A 21,294-nucleotide genomic window follows, 5' to 3' on the forward strand; every position below is an offset into this window, starting at 1 on the left:
CATATACAAAACCAATACATACAGCGAGAAGCTATTCCGTATTCTTCTTCCAAATCCTTCATGCAACCGGTACAATCCGACGATATCGGCCGGTATAAATGTTGAATAATCAGTCACACTACACTATCTGGAGCGATTTTGTGCGAACATTTATCTTATCAGTACCGCGTCGCTGTAGATGTATGTAGCTGTGTACACCTTTTGGGGCGTATCGAGCGTGACTGTGTACGTTCGTTCGTTCGTTTTTTTTAGCGATGATAACGAACATCAAATCTAACCTGCAAGACCCGGACCGAAACACCGCCCCAGTGCAAGGGTTCAGTTTCAACGGAGACTTTGCGGAGGTTTCGCGTGCGTGTTTTGTCCTCCGTGGTGCGGATTCGAACGAACAGCAGGGTGATATGCGTTAGGCCCGTAACGCAACATCCACATCCCCCGGAACGAGTGTGTTTGTGTGCCCCAGTGAAGTGTAGTTTATAATCAGATTTTGAGACGCTAGCACTACTGCCCACACCTAGCCATGGGTCAGGTGTACCGCTTACCAGTATTATTGCTCCTGGTCGCCTTCGGTGGCTTTGCCGCCGGACAGCAGCAAGGTATGTAGGCCATCCGGCCCCAGCCCGGCTTGATCATGTGATTCACTGGGGAAGGTGGCAGACTAGACAGACAAGTTAATCCCTAGCTTCGGAGGGCTGGGATTTCCCCCCAGGCCTTTAACAGCAAGTCATTTAAATCAACCACGCTGTGTCATAATTGGCAAAGGGATCGAGGCTACTAAAGATGTTGTAGTTCAAACGTTATTCTACAGCACTTTCGAGCTGTCAAATTAACTTCTAGTTGCTAGAAAATCATGTCCCCGCCGTTCAGTGATAAGCGATCACGAAGTTAACCACTTGAGAACATACGCTGGCTGCTCTATCAATCCCATCCTGCTAAGCTTATCAAAATGGCCACTTGTGCCGTCAGCGTAGGCGTGCGTCTTATGGGCGCCCCTTTTCGGATGATTTATTCTACACCTCTGAAGGTCACAAGACAGGCAGCAGACAACAGATTTTCACTGTCGAGAAGACTGTTTTGTTTCACGTTTACTCTCCTTAGCCTTTATCTCGTTATCTCAAGCGAGAACATTATGAGGCCGCAGAGTAGGGTGGTAATTTGCCACCGGGCCTTATGGCCGGCATATACTTGTATGTTGGGGGCAAATTCGTGGACGCTACCTTACATCACACATTCTTGGATGCTTTAAAAAGGGAGAAACTACAAACCCCACACCATGGCCATGTATTTTTTACAATCTCGATAAGCTCAAGGTTTTATCTCCCACTCATATGACTCTGGCGGGACATTAAAAATGAGCATATTAAAGTTTAATGTTTTCTGGCTGCTAACGAGGATACTCTGAAAGGCTTCATCACGGACAATTAAACGCTTGTGAATGATGATTCGAACAAAAAAAAGTAATGTTATGGCATTTAAAAGCAATTTCTGGAGAAGAAAAGCTTCAAAAAGTCAAAAATGTCCACACAAATGACTGAACTATTAATTATTGATGGCTTCGCACGCTAACTGGCACAGGCTTGTCAATTATCTTTACAACTTCCGGTGAATTCCAACCATCCCGCGTATGTTGTAACGAGTGCTTTACATCGTACAAACTTCTCCCCTTCCATAAAAAAAACACATTAACCCAACCCTTATGAATCTAGAGGACCCCCCTCCCCCATCAGAGCGTTAAACGAAACACGTTACAGAAGCGTTACGGTGAACTCATGCACCATTCCTTCTTATTCTCCGCTCAAAACCTCATCCAAGATGCCCGCGAACCCCCCCGAAAAAACGGCCAACATATCGACGAGTTTGTCGCAGTGCTGCCTCTGCCTCTCTTATCAGCCCGAACACCCCATCGCTGCTCGTGATAGCGCGCGCGATAACCTAAGCAAACAACTCAGTGCTGTACTCACGACTCCGTCCCAGCACGATACAACATCGCGATCAATATCGAGAGCTTAAATGCAATCCCCCCCTCTCTTAGCATGATGCCTCGTCGTCTAAAAATAAAGCAAACTTCTAAAACATTATCGATCGAAGCAATCGAAGAGGTTTTGGGGATTGTGCAGTGAGATCGTTGGAGTCCACGATGCGTCAGAGAGCAATCCGAAGGAGTGGTGGTGCTTACGATGTGTACAAGCAAGGGAGGGGATAAAAATGTTGGAATACGACATACCTTACAGTCATTCGCCGTACACTGTTTGCCCAAAACCCCATTTAGAAGATAAGATAGGAGAAGCGTGCAAGCGCGCCATTTTCGACAGTTCTAAGCGAATCTCGAAAAAGCCCATCCAGCGGTGGAAAAAGGGCCTATTAAAATGACTAATATCGTACCCAACTGCTTCTTCTTCGTCTTCTTCTTCTGCAGAGCGCGTCTGTGCCGCGGCGCGCTACACGGCCGAATGCGAGCAGCTGCAGCGCGGCGCCTCGGAGGTAGTGTGCGTCCACGTGCAGGACAGTGTCGAGTGCGCTCAGCGCATCCGCAACGGAACGGCCGACTTTGGCGTGTTCAGTGCGGAAAGTGTGCTGCTCACGGCCAGCCTCGACTGGGAAGGGCTGACCGTCATCAAGGAGCTGCGCAATGCCGAGCGAACGCGCGAATCCGTCGACTTCCAGACGGCCGTGGTAGTGCGCAGTCGCCATACTGGGGGGCTTGATGGGCTGCGCGGTCTGCGCTACTGCCATCCGGGCTTGCACTACAGCCGCACGCAGCGCTGGACCGAGCGGGTGCTGAAGCACTTTGAGCGGCTGGTCGCACCGCCAAAGTGCGAGGGCTTCCACACCGTCACCGAGATTGAGACGGCTGCCGTGGCGAACTTTTTCGGTGCCTCCTGCCGGCCGGGCGTCTGGTCGCAGCTACCGAAGGAAGACTCGGACCTGAGTGAGTAATGCAACTAATTGAGCGATTTGAAACATTACATGGTTTGCCAGGAGTTCGCATAGCTGTGGGACATTCTATTGACTCTTTCTTATGTGAAATAACATCAATCTAATGTAATAGGAATTGGACTCTATAGAACCCTTCCAACAGGAAGGTCCTGGGCAAATCCAACAGGAAGCCTGTCTAAAAAAGGGTGCCATAGAGTCTAATTTCCATTATATGAAGTTCACTTACCATAAGAAAAGTCAAAAACTTGTCCAACAACTATGAGAACTCCTGGAAACCCCTATATTAAATGTAAGTTTTGGTTTTGATTGCATGATTCCCTGTTTTTGTAGAGGAAAAATACTCGAATCTCTGCTCGCTCTGCCCGAACGTGTCGTCCTGCTCGTACGATGGGTACGCCAACGGGCAACAGTCCGCCCTGCAGTGTCTCGAGCGCGATGGCGACGTGGTGTACGCGTCCGTGCTCGAGATCCAACGCTTCTTCACCGATCGGAGCTCGATCGCGAGCGATTTCTCCTACCTCTGCCCGGACGGTACGCTGCAGCCGGTCAGTGGGCCGGCCTGCCCCTGGCTAGCCCAGCCCTGGGGCACCGTTATAGCGTCCGCGACCAAAGCCGTCCAGATAGCGGCCCGCATGGACGTTTGGCTGCGCAACTCGCTCACCTCGGGCGCACCGTGGGAAACGGCCATCATCGACATCCTAACCCGGCACAATACGGACCGGATTGCGGCGGCGTCCTCGATCCAGTCGCCGGTCGATTATATGCGGCCGCACCGGCCAATGCCGATACCGGCCGACATCTGCCAGACGACGGCCCGCTGGTGCACGACCTCGCTGGAGGAGCAGGACAAGTGTGACGTGCTGGCAAAGGCCGGCCTAACGTCCGGCGTGTATCCGCTGCTGCAGTGCAACAATCCTACCACGAACCGGATCAACTGCCTGCGGGAAATATCTGCCGACCGGGCGGACTTTGCCGGCATCGATTCGAACTATGGCTATCTCGCCCGCCAGTCCAACCTAGCAGCGGCGCTATACCAGGAGACGGAGAAGGAGAAGTACTCCTCGGTGGTGGTGCTGACGAAGGAGGGCAAGGGGCACGATCGGTTCGAGAAGTTGCGCAACGCGAAGGCTTGCTTCCCGGAGTTTGGTGGCATTGGTGAGTAGCGAGCGAGGTCAACGTTTCTTGAAGGAAGAATAACCGTACTGACTTTAACTATCTTTTTCCATTCCCCGGAAAGCTTCGATCGCATTCGTAAATGTGGGTCGTTCGCGTGGAATTTTCGATCGCAACGAGTGCGACTACGGCCACCTGATGAGCGAGTTCTTCTCCGAGTCGTGCGCTCCCGGGTCGCGCGATGACCTGCACGATCCTACCGGCGAGCACGCGGAAAACCTTTGCGCACTGTGCCGGTACGCCGAGAAGCCGACGCCGCGCGAACTCGGCACCTATCAGGCCACCGATGACGAGGGCCTCAACACGGACAGCCCGCTGGAAGACGACGCCGAGGAACCACCGGTCGAGGGCATTGATCCAGCGCTACGCCAGAACGACGGCATCGGTGGTTCGATCGACCGGAACGTCCTGTGTGCGGCGGCCGAAACGAACCGTTACTATGGTACGCGCGGCGCACTGCGCTGCCTGCAGGAGGCCGGCGAGGTGGCCATCATCGAGGCGCAGAACCTGGCCGAACATGCCCAGTTCCTGGCGATGAACGCGAGCGACTACCGGGTGCTGTGCCGGAACGGTACGCTGGCCGCCTACACCGGCTTCAACGTGGACGAGGAGTGCTACCTGACCACGATCGTCGACGGGGAGATCGTGGTGCGCCGCCAGTGGGAACAGTCGGACAACATCGTGCATCTGCTGACCTCGCTCGACGTATACCTGCAGAACGATCCCGACTTCCGGATGTACAACATTTTCGCCGGCCAGCGCAACCTGCTGTTCGAGGATTCGGCGCTCGGGCTGGTTTCGCCCCAGCACAACGAGCTCGGCACGTCGGTGAAGAACTACATCCGGCTGTTCGAAAACATCGAAGACTGCCAGAATGCGGCCCCGTCGACGACGCTAGCGCCGGGCGGTACCGGTGGCCGGGCGGCGATTGTCACGGTCAACCTGCTGCTTACGATCATTCTGGCGGGCATCATTGCCTGGCGGTTGTAATCATTTTGTTTCTGGTGGGTGTTTGGGCTCTCTCTCTTTCTCTCGCGAGAAGCCACACCACACCCAGAAGTGAAGTTTTGTTTTTGTTTCCCCCACTTAACGTGTTTACTTTTCTTCGAAAGCATCATCGCGATATCACTTCAATCCATAACTAGCGTAGTTCTAATGCCACACCGGAATGAAAAGTATATTTAGTGTAACTGGAACATTCATTAGTTTAACGGTCGAAACGTCACGGAAATACTAATAAAGAGAAACACTTTAAACTAACAACGAAAAAAGGGAATCATTTTGTTTTAGCTTCACGGCGACTTGTCCCTCACGTAGAAGGAGATAGTCGGAAATTATCAAAGAGGATTCCGAAACGGAAAATCAACCACTGCACAATGGGCATTTGCCGGGATGAAATTCAAAAAATCAACTTTGTAAAAGCGCAATTCCAAATAATAGGTTTTAATACTAAGGGTTAAACTAAGAAAAATACCAAATATGAGCTCTTTATCTTTTCTGGTTCTCTAGAAAAGACCTCTCAAAGTCGAGACTTGTTAAAAAAACGCAGAAATTTTTTCACTTTTTTGGAAAACTTTGAACCTTTGTAACTTTTTCAAATATAAACCGATTTTGATAAAATTAGACATTTTAAAAAGGATATTTAGCCAGTTTTATAAATATATTAAAGATTTTGAGTTAAATTAATTTTTTGCAAAAATATACGATAATAACTGAAAAAACTTCCCGAAAATTTCCATCATTTTAATTTTTGACTTGATGCCATTATGGAAATGGCGTAGAGTGGCGTTGTCTCATATATGTCACATAATAGTGTAATATATATACTATCAATCTGTGAAGAAATATTCTGCGAAAGTTTGCGAACGCGAGTTTTATTGAAGTTTTTTCACATCAACTTTTTCTAAAAACAGACACATGCGTAACTAGGCGGCTCCATAGGTGCCTAGTGTAGCGTATTTAGTGTATTCTACAAAAATATATTCTACGTGCTTTTGATTACCTTCAATTTCCATTACGAAGCTGTGTATCTTAGTTTCAGCTCTTGTGCTTATCTAATATGTAAATTTCTATTCTAACCTAACTTTATTATAAAATATAATGAAGCAAATCAGAACCAAATACCTTTTGGTCCTGCTCCAGATTATAGACGGATGTAAGGAAAATAATTCTAAAATTATACGCATAACAGCAAAAAATTATGAATACACCAGCATCTATTGCCGTTTTTGGAGAAGAAACTCCCAAAAGTCATGACAAACTAAATATAAGGATAGAGGGTAATATGCTACAAAGAATATTTTGCAAGAAAGAAAATGCATCCAGAAGGACATTTTGTATAATGAGCTGTATTACTCTCATTCGTTAACCAGTTCAATATCAGTAGCTACACACGCTAAAACAAAAACAGGGTTTAAGTTTACAAATGAAGTAAATACTTTGTTTGTAGCTATAGTTGAATTCTGATTTTTCAGATAGTTGTAAAACCACGAACATCAGATTTTTATTTTTATTATCCCTTCTGAAGGCAGTTCAGACAAGTATTGGATGAATATTGTGTGATATCAGTGCCCAGGAAAATGTGTAATTCCTATTTTTTTAAACAACAGATTTAAAATTTTAACCTTCAAAGACAAAAAATATGTGCAGCTTTTCATTACGAATTTGAGAACTACTTTATTTCAATGTGCCTGCTCTATCCAATTATTTAAATGCCTTTATTCATGTCTTTAGAAATGTGAACTAGACGTTAGGAGCTTGTAATAGCATCCACCTAGGTTGTGTATGTACATTTTTAATATTTGTACTACCTGTGAGTAACAGTGATGAGAATTAGCTACAATTGTCCTATACAAAGCAGAAAATATTATCTTATTCAAAATTATTATGCTTTGTTCATATATTATGGAACATCACAGTATATTTTAAAATAGTTTATACTATTAGAAACAACAAATACACGAAAAACACACAAAATTTAAAAAAAAAACAAAGCAAAGATCCCTCAAAACACTATTTTATGTAGCGCCACCTGGTGGTATGGATGCAAACTACATATAAAATGTTATTTACTATCATAACACTTTACTACAAACGATAAAAACTAACAATTTCTGCAAAAATAATTTTATCCCGAAATTTGTTCTAAACTGCCCATTGTGCACTGATCAGATCTTTACCATGCTTCAGATCTTGGAGAAGATGGCAGAATGCAGACACAACACGTACTATCTATTCATTGACTTCAAAGCCGCATATAGCATAGCCAGAGTAAAATTGTAAGACGCTATAAGCTCTTTTGGAATCTCGGCCAAACTGGTAAGGCTAGTTAGAATGACTATGACCAGCGTCACTTGGTGAAGGTGGATGGAAGCTCTCAGGGCCTTTTGCTACCACCAAAGGTCTGCGCCAGGGGGACGGGCATGCCTGTCTCCTATCGAACTTGGCACTAGAGAGAGCCAACGGGGATTCGAGGGTGGAGACTTCGGCAGTCATCTTCAATGAGTCAACCCAGATCCTGGCATAGACATCATTGGTCTCCGACTATCCTATGTAGTAGAAGCTTACCAAGGAAACGAGCAGGCGGCAGAGAACCTCGGATTGCAGATAACTGACGATTAGGCATAGAAACTCGGTCCGGATAAGACCAAACTGATGGTGGCAACATCATATGAGCTACCCAATACCAAATCCAAACTTACGTAGGCGTGACGTACAGCTAGCTGAACGCACCTTTAAAGTCACTAGTTAATTTGGCCCGGTTGCAGGTTTAAGCAACAGAACCTAAGACGTGTATACTAACTGCAGGGCACATTTAAATGTTTTCATTCAAACATGTAGGTAAGCAATCCTGCTCTCTTTTGATGTCTATTTACTGATACTTTTTATGATCGTGTTGCTATCTTGGTACAGGCTTCCATCCTATTGTGATTCCGGTTTATAGTCCTTCCATATTTTTGTCTCATTTACAAATGTTAGATGTTCCATTACATTAGCAATCGTGGTCCACTTTCTTTTTCAGTATGTTTGACTATCGGCTGGACTCGTGGTACAGTCGTCAACTCGAACGACTAAACAACATGTCAATCATGGGTTCAACTTCCAGTATGATTGACTATTATCCTGCTATGGTTTATCAAAAAGTCACTAAAAACTAAGCCCCGGTGTGGCGCAGGCAGGTCTTGGCCGACAACGGTTGTTGTGGCAAAGAAGAAGATATTTGACTATTCCGCTATCATTGACCATTTTCACAACCATATAGGACATACGAAAATTTAATTTAGTCATTTTGAACTTATGGAATAGCTACTATTAAATGTCATGACATGTTCATATGACATATGGGTCCGAGTCTTCCATCCACAGGGCTCACTGTCACGGCTTATTATTGACCCGTGCCCCATCTTCTGCAAGACTATTTGTGTACCAAGCAACAATGGATATTCAGGAGTGCTAAATGCTAATAAAACAATTAAACTTACTTCATTTAACTTTGTAGCTTCATCATGTGCTCATATAAAAAAGAACCCCTAACCCAGGAATGTCCTAATTCCGTGTAAATTATTATCCTATTACTTTTCCCAATAGGAGTTGCTGTTCATTTCAGTTTTACAGTGCAGTTCAGTTGTAATTCCACTGCTGAACCATACAATTGTTTTTTCCCACAAGATATACTTTCAATGGATGAATAAGTTGTAGCAACCTTGATCCCATAATAAATGGGAATTATTATAGCTAGGTTAGGTTTATAGATTAGGATAGTTTATAAGAATAGAAGGAAGTGAGAATAAAGCTCTTCTTTTGGTAACGACACAGCCGCGAGACTAAGCTCCGTGAACCCGCTACAAAATATTAAAATTCAATTATTCAATTTTTGTTTTTTTTTTTCAAATGTTTAACACAACTGAGCCTTATCCAACAATCTGCGTATGGAGACCCGATCCATGGGAAATATAAACCCGTTATATGCATGTTTTAAAGTTGTTTACTTAGTCCTAGTTATGTAGCTCCGATGGTTTCACTATATTCCATTGTACCAAGCATTTTTGGGTTAATGTACAATGGAAAATTGTAATTGTTAAACATTCACAGCGTACGATTTGGCAATCCTTTCAAGCAAGCATTTGACTGCATTTGGATGATGGTACATGAAGCAAGTACATGATAGTTCGAAGCAAGTCTTTTAATTTAAACGTTTTGAACCACACAAAAAACACTACTACGCATGATAAAACGGATGGAGCGAGGTAGAATCTCCACCACAGAATTATTTAGAATCACTGGGAATAATTTGCTAATTATTGATACACTTTCAACACGTGTGTAGAAGAAAACAATGATGTCTTTTGATCTGAATATATCAATGATTCAATCACTCTACCATTGCTTAATGCCTCGGAAAATGAAAACACCGTAAAGAAATAAAAATCATCCAAGCACCCATAGTTGGTTAGCAAAACCGTTCTATAGTGAGTAACTTTTTCGTGGAAGGAAGATCCTATAGTGAGCAATCGTTTCACCTATGAGCGTAACGTGAGCGTGACGTGAGCGTCACCTCTTACTTCGTTTTGTATAGGGAGATCCCAGAATTAACATATCTCGGATCAAAAGTCAGCAATGAGAATAGTTGCACGCAAGGATGCTGGCTGCCAACCGGTCATTCTACAAAAGCCTGAAAAATCAGTTCACATCAAAGAACCTGTCGCGACGGACGAAACTTGGATTATTAAGCACTTATATAGTACCGGTACTCACATACGCCACTGAGACATGGATACTCTCCAAATCTGACGAAACCCTCTTAGCCGCGTTCGAGAGGGAAATGTGCAGAAGGATTCTTGGCCCCGTATATGTGGAAGGACAATGGAGAAGCCGTTATAACGACAAGCTATACGAGATGTACGGCGACCTCACTGTAGTGCAGCGCGATGGAAACGGACGACCCAGCTCGTAAAGTCTTTTTAGGTCGTCCACAAGGACAGAGGAGGCGTGGTAGGCCCAAACATAGGTGACAAGATGGTGTGGAGGCGTCCGCTATTAAGGCCGGGATTAACGGACTGGCAGACGAAAACGCGAGACCATGAGCGGTTTCGGATGCTCCTGAGGCAGGCCAAGACCGCAAAGCGGTTGTAGCACCAGTTAAGTAAGTTAAGTATATGGGGAGATAGAAACCATTCTGACTTACCCAAATCAGTGACGTTTGATCCTGAACTGCTGAACTCTCATGCCAACTCTGATTTCACCAACAACTTCGATTTCTCGCAACCGGATACAGAAGTGTCAACACAGCCATCTTTGTGCACTTATATTCCAGGAATTCTTTATTTCTTCGATGACACGCTTCTCGTTGTACTTCCAATTTTTCGTGAAACGCGCTTTTGCTGAAAATCAACACCTTGTTGGGATTACCTTAGAGGAGCTTACACAAAACTAGTATCCTTAACTGCTAATGGCTTGTGGGTTTTCTTTTTAATACAAAACACAGCCTGCTGTTTCAATTTTCAGCATTAACTCACTCTGTTTTTTGCTCTCTCGCTCTCTCTCTCTCTCTCTCTCTCTCTCTCTCGCGCGCGCTATTTCTTCAGCAAGGCTGCGGCGCGTATGGCGTTATTCACGTGACAGAATATGGAGAGCTCATGGAGCTTCCTGCTTGCCACTTGAACAATTGGCTGACAAATCCCCGACTCTCGTCCGTGTGTCGATCGCGCTTATGAATGTAGTAAACTGTTGATCTACTCAATTATCTCCGCTCTGCTTTGTTTCTTTTGTAACGATATTATAAGAGAATTCATAAGATGCAGCATACGTTAAATTGATTTACGCGTAGCGCTAAATGAAACCTTCTTGCTCTCGTTTTTTTTCATTTTTTCTATCTTATAAAACAAATTTTTGACATTTTACCCAAAAAGGGGTTTGATTTTAATTTAGACAGAGTTCACTTTTTGTGTATAAAAAGACACATTTCTGGTGCCCAAAATCGGCAGCAGGATGGCAGTACCATTTTTTTAACCATATTCTACTGTTCCATTATTCTTCGTTACTCTGGCTGGCTCCCACATATCTTAACATACTTCTACCGTAAAAATACCATACCTTCCCCCAAGATGCACAACCCACACACACACAAAGGTACCACACACAGTCGCGGCCGAGAAGCTGGCTGGCGGGTGCACTCTTTACGCATTCAGTATATGGTAGACGGTCATCAGCACGCACCAGAGCTCGTTCTTATCGTTTCCCTCCGGCGTCATGGAGTAGTGCTTTACCTGGCCCTCGATCAGCCGCACTAGCGGGCTGCTTTTGATTGCAGCCTTGCCCCGCTGATTGTTGGCAATCATCTTCCACACCGCAACCGCTGCCATCAGGACCTCCGTACGGCAGGAGGTGCGCTGCAGTGCGTTCTGCAAGATAAACATGTAGTCCGCCGACGCCAACAGTGCCGCCCGGTTGTTCGGCACGAACGTCAGGTTCCGTACGATGGCCAGCGAGAGCAGTCTTACATCGATATCGGATTTGCGTATCAACGCACCCAGCACGGTCAAATGTCTGCAAAAGGAAGGAAAGGGTAATGGTTAATGGAAAATGATAAGAAAAAACGTATAGAAAGAAAAGTCAAAGAATGGATATTAAAAAAAAATCGAATCACGAATAGAATCATGTGGTTCGTGAAGCATGAATCATCGAATTTCAATATTCATGATTCAAATCATCATGAGTCAATATACATGATTCAAATTATCATGAGTCAATATTCATGATCCAAATAATCTTGAGTCAATATTCATGATTCAAATCATCGTTTGTCAATATTCATGATCCTCATAATCTTGAGTCAATATTTATGATTATAATCATCATATGTCAATATTCATGATTCAAGTAATCATGAGTTAATATTCATAATTCATCAGATATGGGCTTTGACTGTAGTCTGCTAAATCATAGGCAATTGTTTGCGTTTTCAGTTCCTCACCTTTAGTTACGTTTTTCTGAGGGTGCTCTTAAACAATAATGACTCATATCTTAGAAATCGCCCGAGAAGAATGATCTTCACTCCACTCTCCACTTCGACTAGTAACTCATTCGTAGTAAACGAAATCATTCGCGAGTTAGATAACTCTTCTGAGTGTTAGGCCACCAGGAAATAATGAACTCTTCTGTACCGATTCGCAAATTACTCAGAATGATTTAATGATTTTATTTTATTTATTTATGATTCATGATTGTGTTAAAATTCATCATTCTAACTCATTCGCCAGAATTAATTAACCATACTAAGTAATTATTCCCATCACTATGAAAACTAGTGATGGGTAAAGTTGGCAAAAAAAACCGGAGTCGACTCCGATCCGGCTTCGATAAAGTCGGAACCGACTCCGGAAGGGATCTACCTACAGCATTATCCGGAGTCGTTCGGAATCGTCTGGAACCGTCCGGAGTCACCCGGAGTCACTCGGAGTTGGAGTCATCCGGAGTCGCCCAGAGTTGTCCGGAGTCGCTCAGAATTGTCCGGAGTCGCCCGGGGTCATTCGGACTCGTCCGGAGTCATTCGGTGTCGGAGTCATTCAGAGTTGAAGTCGTCTGGAGATGGCCAGAGTCAGGCTTTGAAGGTCTCATCACAAGCACATTGCACCGGACGGCTCTAATGGACAACGATCCGGAAGATTTCGGGATCTCCGAACAACTTCAGGCGACTCCGACCGGCACCGACCGACTCTAGACGACTCCGGATGACTCCAGACGACTCCGGACCACTCCGAAACCGGGCGGAACTAGTTGTTCCGATTTTGCCGGAGTCGGAATCGGACTAACAATATCCTTAGTCTGATCGGAGTCATGGTTGCGCTCCAGAAAGTACATCACTAATGCAAACCACAGCTTACACAATCCGTAAGCTTCGGATTTACGAATAGTGCTCTGCTAAACTGCTAAAAGCCCCTCCCACCCCACAACTCACCTCACTTCGCTGACATCGACGTAGCGGGTGTACACCTCGTAGAACTCCAGCCACAGCTGCGTCACCTCGAGCCACGGTTTCTGCAGCTTCGTCACGCTCGGGTGCAGCTTGCTGATGTTGCCGAACACGTTCAGCTTGCCGATCATGCTGCGCCCCTCCTGGCAGCAGCAGCAGTTCTTCAGCAGCCGCAGCGACACCCGCAGCAGGTTCAGGTCGTACTTCGGCCCCTTCACCTTGGCCGTCTCGCCCGTCGCCGCCACGATCAGCAGCTTCATGATGCTGTGCGGGTGGCCGGGATAGGTGGCGACCAGCGCTTTGCACACCGCGATGCGGCACTCGGACAGGAAGGCGAGCACCTGCAGGAACTCCATCTGCAGCACGCCGTGATTGCCGAACCAGGGCCAGTACTGCAGCACCATCTGGCACAGCCGGTCGATTTGGGCCGGTTCGAGCTGGCACGGCTCGTCCGGCACGCTGAACCACGTCCCAAGCACGCTCGCCAGCTCCTTCAGCTCCGCCATCACCGACAGCTTCTTCACGTCGCCGTACTTGCGCACAAACTCGGCGTACGTTAGCCGCCCGATCAGCCCCTCGTGGATGGCATCGAACCAGTCGAAGATGACGGTGAGCAGATCGTTGCGCCACGCGACCCGGCACGACTCGATCGAGAAGTGCAGCATGGTTTGCAGCGTCGAGTAGACGGTGCGCTTGTAGCTGCTGGTCGTAATGCCGCCGGCGACGAGCTGATCCCGATTGCAGAACGACTCGAACTGCTGCATCAGGGCGCTGAAGATCACCGCCGAGCCGCTGCGCAGCGTGCCGTCCTGCTGCTCCGCGTCCTGCTTGGGCTCCGGCTGCTTGTCCTGCTCGGCGGCCGCGTTTGCCGCCGGCCGGTTCGGGTTAGTGTTTTCCGTGTCGTCTTCCGCCTCGGAGTAGTCCCGGTCGAGGCTTGGCTTCCAGCATTTGGCCGCGTCGCCCGCGTCGGCGTACATGTCCATCTGCTCGAACTGTATCAGAAAGGTCGGATATTCGGCCGTCGGCGAGGGCCGCTCGTCGGAGGTGTGCATCATCATGCAGAGGAATTTTAAGCACATGATCTGAAACGCTGCAGCGAAAGACGGGTTGTAAGAAACGATTCGTTACACTAGGTGGCCGTAGCCCCTCGTACTTACTTTTCGACTCGTGCGAAATGCCCAGCTCGATCATCTTCGCGATCGGCTTGACGTCCTGGTGCCCGAACTCGTGATGGATCTGCTGCTTGCCGGTCGGCGTGACGACCAGCGCGCACAGGAAGCGCATGATGTAGCACAGCGTCTGCTCCATCACCGGCTGCGTCAGCTTCCCGTACAGCCACGGGTTCAGCATGTAGATGACGCTCTCGATGAAGTTCTGGTGGCCGGCGAGCAGACTGCACACCCGCTCCCGGTTCGGCTCGTCCAGGCAGCGCTGCAGCAGCTGGCACACGTCGCCCACCATCAGGCAGACGGCCCGGTTCGGCAGCATCGCCTGCTGCTCGACACAGTCAAGCAGCCACTGCAGGCAGCCCTTCTCGCCGATCAGCTTCCCGAACCCGGCCGGATCCAGCTCGACCAGCGCCCGGAACAGTACCGCGAACGCGCGCACCACGTCGGCCGAAATGATCGCCCCCGGCTCGCTCGGGTTGACGTCCTCCAGCAGGAACTCCATGCACGTGTAGCCAGCGAGCGTGTGGCGCGCCGCTTCGAAAAATTGCTGCTTCGCCAGCAGCTCCAAAATCACATCGAACGAACCACCGCCCTTCGGCGTCGTTCCCGCACTGCCGGCTGCGGTCGACGCCGCCCGCCGCATGCTGGCCGCCCCGTCCATCGGCAGGACGGCGGGCTGCAGCGACCCATCCGCCTCGGTGTGGGACAGCAGTATGACGAACAGCCCGACCGCCGACTCGCGCACCAGGCACGCCTCGCCATCGTCCAGTATCGTGCTGAGGCAGCTCGCGTGTATGCCCCCGGGCAGGTAGGCACACTCCTGCACGATCGCTGCCGCGCCGGCCGGCGTGCGGGCCACCTTCGTCAGGATGTTCCACGCGAACGAGCGCACGAACGTGCAGCTGTTGCCGCACTGCGTCGAAACCGTTTTCAGATGCTTCGCTTGCCACTCGAACCGGAGCTGTTCGGGCGACGTGCGCTCGAGCAGATGGGCCGTCGCCATCAGGCACGAGCGCACGATCACCGAGCCGGTGTAGCTCGTCGAGCCGACCTGGCGCACGCACTGCAGCAGCTTCGGGATCACCTCGCCGACGTCAACGCGCCACACGTCGTCCAGCAGCCCGGTCATCATCTCCACCAGCTCCAGCAGCGACATTATGCGCGACAGGTTGCACTTCTTCAGGCACACGTCCAGCTGCTCCAGCACTGCCCGGAACACCCGCACATCCCAATCGTTCGTGCCACCAGCCTGCTGCTGCTGTTTTTCCTTCTTCGTCGCGGGGTTATCCGCCGTCGCCGGATCCTTCGTACCGTCGTACAGCTGCAGCAGCCCCCAGATCAGGTTAGCATTGCGCGTAAACAGCGGCTCGATGCAGTCGCTCGAGCGCAGCAACCGCAGGAAGAAATTGTCTTCCGCCGCCAGCACGGTGAACAGCCAGTCGCGCAGCATCCGGAAGTTAAGGTGCAGCATGATGCCGATCACGTTGAACACCTCGACCAGCATCTCCTGGTCCGCGACCGACACCGGCGGCGTGTGGATGTAGCGCTTCAGCGTGCTGATGATCACGTCCTGCTGGCAGATGGTGTTCTTGAGCGGAAAGCTCAGGTTCGCCTCGAGCGTCGCCAGCCCACCGTACACGTCCGTGTGCGCTTTGGCCGACGCGAGCCGGCGCATGCTCTTGCGAAAGATGGCCGGGAAGTCGATCATCTTCAGCCAGCGGATGTCCTGTCTGGTAAGCCGCAGGGCCGCACTGAACTCCATCGCCTTTTTGTTTGCGCCCCGGTACACCAGCGGGTGCTGGTCGTCTTCCGCCACCGCCACGCCGTTACCCGCACCAGCACGCTTCACGGTGGAGGCCGTCGTTTTCAGTATGTTCTCCAGCCCGCCGAACCACAGATCGGCAAACGTGAAGCGAAGGTAGCGCTTCGCGTACTCCACCCCGACCACCGACGGACGGACGGAACAGGCACTGCTGCCCTCCTCGGCGCACCCATTGGCGAGCGCAGCGCCCATCAACATCATGTCGCCACCGGGCCCGTCCTGCAGCAGCATCCGCTCGAGCAGCTGCTCCATTTCGCTGCCGTACTCGCGGAACGGGCTCGCCTGCCAGTGGAAGCACGACACGAACGGCAGCTTGAACGCGGACGCCGCGCAGACCGCCGGCAGCGACAGCAGCGCCCCGTTGCCGGTGGAACAGTCGGCAAACAGCAGCAGGTAGAGCAGGGCGCAGCACTCCACCCGAAACACCGGCATGTGGTGGTGTGCCAGCAGCGCGCGCACGATCAGCTGGTACGCGTTCGTGTTCGAGCCGAGAAAGCGCCGGAAGGTGGTGTTGCTGAAGCACAGCTTCGTCAGGATGCCGACCGCCGGAAGGGCCGCGTCCGGGTAGTCCAGCACCGGGTCGGCCAGCAGCGAGTTGTACAGCGCCTTCATCACCAGCACCCAGCCGGACGCGTTGTGTATCAGCTCGCACAGTGCCGGATCGTCCGCCATCACGTTCAGCTGCGTGAGGGCGCTGCGGCGCAGCGTCGGGTCGCCCTCCTCCTGCTCGAGCGCATCCAGCAGCGGCTTGACCGCGCTCACCTCGTACACGTTCGCGACCTGCTGCCGCCGTATGTCGTACGGGAAGGAGAGCAGACACACGCCGTTCGGTACCGTGTCGCTGATGTGTTCGATGCGCGGCGCCAGCTTTTCGCTCTCCTCGACCGAGCTCAGCAGAAACAGAACCCGCGTCAGCGCCTCCTCCCGCACCGCACTCTCCAGGTGGAACAGCAGCCGCAGGTTGCCCTGCAGTATGTCCAGCCACGGCAGCCCGAAGTCGGGATGGAACATGTTGAGGACGGCTTTGCGCAGCTTCGACTCCTCCCGCCCGACGGCCACCGTCTGCAGCAGCGGCGTGATCTGCAGCAGAATCTCCTCCACGTCGGCCCACTTTTCGCGCAGGAAGGCTTTCGAGTTGCACAGGAACAGCAGCATCGTTTCCGCGCATTGGTGAATCTGAAACATAAGGGTTGCGACGACCGTTTGACTTGCTGAATAAAGTGGGTACCACGTTCGCGTCACCGTAATTACCTTGCTGTTTTTGCTGGTGTACCCAAAGCACGTGATTTCCGTGATGATCTGCAGCGAGAGTGGCATACCCATAGCGCGCAGCTTGGGAGCCGAGCTGGAGAACAGGCTGCGGCGGGAAAGGATGGCCCCCTCGTCCAGATGGCCAATGAAATCTTTCATCATGTTAGCGCACAACTCGTAGGCCACACTGCAAGGGCGAGAGATCGTTGGAAAGAAATTACAGACACACATCAAAGTAACCAAGGTAAACTCCAAATGAAGTAGCCATTTACCTTCGTATCTCTTCGTCTCCGTGAGCGAGCAGTCGCACCGTTATCGACTCAATGACGTCCCACAGCGGTTCATCCTCTGTAACGGAACTGGCCCAGCTAAACCAATGGAAAGAAAAAGAAAAGTATAAAAAAAACCCATTTTCTTAACCACACTTTTCACACGCTGATATTTATTCTAGTGGTGAGAGCTCGGAATCGGACCTACCCGATTCCGATTCCGTGTTCGTTATCAATTCCGAAGCCGGTTCGCTAGCTGGAATCGACTCCAATTCCGAAGTCGATTCCGGAGTCGATTCCAAAGCCAACGCCGAAGCTGATTCTGGACTTGACTTCAGAGCCGATTCCATGATCGGCTATGGAATTGACTCCGGTATCGGCTTCGAAATCAACTCCAGAATCGACTCCGGTATCGGCTCGGGAATCGGCTCCGCAGCCGATTCCGATTCTGGGAGGAATTCTGATTCCGGAATCGATTTAGGAGTCGATTCCAGTACCGATTACAGAGCCAACGCCGGAGTCGATTCTGGAGTTGATCTCAGAGCTCCGGAACATGATCGGCTCCGGAATCGATTCCATGATCGGCTCCGGAATCGATTCCATGATCGGCTCCGGAATCGATTCCATGATCGGCTCCGGAATCGACTACGGGATTGGCTCCGAAATCGACTCCAGAATCGACTCGGGAATTGGTTCCGGAATTGACTTCTGGAATTGACTCCGGATTCGGTTCCGGAATCGCAATTGGCTCCGAAATCAGAATCGGCCCAGAAACGGAATCGACCTTCGAATTGCAATTTGCTCCGGTCACGGAATCAGGATTGACTCCAAAAATGGAATTTGCTCCGGAATGAGAATCAGTTCTTGAATTAAAAAAAGAAGTTTCCGAAGCCAAGTTTCATCTCGATGAGAATGGATCGTTTACAAGTAAATTTGAATTCTTTGTGGCTATCAATATGTAGCAGCATTATTGGTCCCAAACTATTCTTATCGAAATAGTCGAAACTGACATTGATTTCGAAGCCAATTCCGAATCCGGAGACGATTCCGGATCCAATTTCGATTCCGAAATCGATTCCGGAAACTGATTTCGGACCTACTATCCGGAATCGATTCCAGAAAATTGCGTAGCTAGTCGGCATCGCATCCGACGAAAACTTCATTTTTCCCACCACCAATCCATACCTTTCGACCGCTTTCAGCAGACACCGGACCATCTCGACCGACCGGTGCAAGCCGAGCGTGCTGATCGCTTCCCACCCGAGCAGCAGCTGCCGCTCGGTGCAGTTCTTCCCCGATCCGGAGCCGTCCTGCAGCAGCTGGACCGCCGGCACCAGCTTCTCCCGCAGGCGCGTCAGCGTCACCAGCATCAGCTCGTTCTTCTTCTCCACGTGCGCCCCCAGATGCTCGTACAGCTCCGGGCAGGCAATGCCGAGCGGATAGTCGTACAGGGCGAGCTGGCACTCCTCGCGCCACACCCCGTCCGACCGCTCCAGCGCCTGCCGGTGCGCCGTCGAGCTGACCTTCATGTCGACGAACTTGTACTGGATCGTGCCGGTGCGTCCACCGGCCATCGTCTCGTCCGCCCCGCCGTCGACCGCGTCCGGCTCCTTCTGCCACAGCCGCACAAAGTCGGCCATGATTTGCAACGCTATCCGGTAGCGGGTGCGGGCGAACGTTCGCTTCCCGTCCACCTCCCACTCCTGCCGGTAGTGGCGCACCAGACGGCCGAGCTCGCCGCACAGCTCGCCGAACCGGTGGGCCGGTATCTTCTGCTGGTCGCAAAAGTGTTCCGTCATTAGGAACGAGGTCGTCTGACTGAGCACGATCAGCATCATGTTGGTGGCGAGCCGGTCCCCATCGCCCGACAGTCCCTTCAGCTGCTCGATGCACAGCTGGAACAGCTCGTACACGAACGCACCGATGGAGATCTGCGGCCGGCGGCGGCCGTGCGTGGGGCGGCGACCATCGGTCTCACCGTCCGCCGGCTTGATGTACGTAACCGTCAGCATCCGCTGGCGCATCCGCTTGCGGAACGAGATGAGCAGCGCGAGCATCATGCCGTACCCCTTGCGGGCACCGAGCCGTCCGCTCTGTATGAGGTGCAGCAGAGACAGCCCGATGTACGGCGGCTGCAGGAAGAACTCCGGCGGATAGCTGCGCATGTACGGGATGGCGTAGTTGAGGGCGCGCTGGAAGTTCTCGTCGCCCGGTTCGCCCTCGAACAGCGATTCGTTCAGCCGGTCCAGCACACTCTCCACGGACGGCTCCGGCACCTCCCAGCATTCGGCGTAGAGCGACGGGTCGCCCTTCCAGCGTGCCGCGTACGCATCGATCACCGTGCGTCGCTTGCGCTTCCGGCCGCCCTCGGTGCCGGTGGCCTCCTCCTCCTCCATCGATTCGCCGTCCCCGGCACTGCCATTCGCTAGCGGGACGATCCGGTCCAGCTTCAGGCTGGCCATGCTGCTAGCGACACTCTCCAGCAGATCGATGCTGGAGGACGATGTGGCGGACGCCGAGGGCGTCGATTTGAGCCGCTCCACCTGCTTGATAATTTTCACCACCAGCTCGTCATACTCCAGGTTCGACCCGATCAGGCAGCGGATCTTCATCAGCTCCTTCACGATGCGCATCGGCGTGAAGAAGCTTAAAATATCTTTCCCATACTTGCTCTACAATAGCACGCGGATGGAGAGAGAGAGAGAAGAGAACATGAAATCGAGTTGATGTGACCCCCTGGGCAAGGCAATAAAACATAAAACGACATAAAATCGCGCATAAAGGCCGTGCGAGAGCGAGCGCTCGCGCGCTTACCTCCAGCAGCAGTGACATCAGCTCCAGCACGGTCACTTGCTTGATGATCGGCACATGCCCGAACCAGCGTATCAAATTCTTGAACAGTGGCGACGCCACCGCCCCAATGTCCGCATCGTCCCACAGTGCGCGCTTCAGCGTGTTCTCGATGTCGTGCAGGGACCGGACGCGTATTTCCTGTATCGGATGCACTGAAACGAGTGGAATGTGCATCAAAATCAAACACACACTCAAACACAAACACGCACACAGTCACACACAGCCATGTGCACGCATTCCGGAAGGCAGCAGCGCGTCGCTCCAGCCCAGGAGCCAACCACCCAGGTGTAGGTGAAGGGGGAGCAGCAAGGACGGCGGCGACGGCGGCTGCTGCTGCTGCTGCCGCTGGGCTACTTACGCAGTTTATCCAACGTGGCAGGATTAACCGCGGTGGCCATCCTGGTACTTCTCCGACCCACGGAGGCACACTCACGCTTGCGGTTCGGCGATGATTGCACGCAGCAGGGCGGATAAAATCGCAGTAAGCGTGTAGCGAATTCGCGTGTATTCGCGGCTTCCCTTCTCCAGCCAAGCACAGTGCTGCTGCCTCATCGGTGTAGAAACAAAAACTGGCGGTTATTCGCACCCGGCATTGGCTCTTATTTTGACACGCACTGTCAATACGCGCGGCGCCACTTCCACAGTCAGAGTGACCAGAAATACCGATTTATCTGCATTCCAACCGATTTTTCATGTGCCTAACAATTCACAGATGAGCCTGCTAAAACTACCGATTTTTCATTTAACCTACCGAAAATCATAGATTTTCTCATAATGCTGACCAAAAAGTCATAAAACCATTTCCCAAATCATTTAAAAAATTAAACTCCATATGGAAATCACCAGCAA

The 21,294-nt window shown here is 50.7% G+C and overlaps 2 protein-coding genes across 2 annotated transcripts; one reads left to right on the plus strand and one right to left on the minus strand.

The window, feature by feature from the left end:
* Nucleotides 1–299: 299 nt before the first annotated feature.
* LOC1278240 (transferrin) lies at nt 300–5,381 on the plus strand. The gene is made up of 4 exons (XM_317850.5): nt 300–596; nt 2,417–2,929; nt 3,268–4,092; nt 4,175–5,381. Exons 1-4 carry the CDS (start codon nt 521–523, stop codon nt 5,098–5,100), a joined length of 2,340 nt encoding a protein of 779 aa, XP_317850.5. The 5' UTR covers nt 300–520; the 3' UTR covers nt 5,101–5,381.
* A 5,022-nt stretch (nt 5,382–10,403) lies between these two features.
* Nucleotides 10,404–21,056, minus strand: LOC4577834 (uncharacterized). The gene is made up of 8 exons (XM_061656962.1): nt 20,804–21,056; nt 20,407–20,597; nt 18,778–20,264; nt 17,596–17,691; nt 17,324–17,510; nt 14,239–17,248; nt 13,067–14,171; nt 10,404–11,655 (listed from the first exon to the last, which is right to left on the minus strand). The coding sequence occupies exons 1-8, from the start codon at nt 20,841–20,843 to the stop codon at nt 11,286–11,288; spliced, it is 6,486 nt and encodes a 2,161-aa protein (XP_061512946.1). The 5' UTR covers nt 20,844–21,056; the 3' UTR covers nt 10,404–11,285.
* Between the last annotated feature and the right edge of the window lie 238 nt (nt 21,057–21,294).

This window comes from Anopheles gambiae, chromosome 3 (genome assembly GCF_943734735.2).
Source record: "Anopheles gambiae chromosome 3, idAnoGambNW_F1_1, whole genome shotgun sequence".
Classification (NCBI taxonomy): Eukaryota; Metazoa; Arthropoda; class Insecta; order Diptera; family Culicidae; genus Anopheles; species Anopheles gambiae.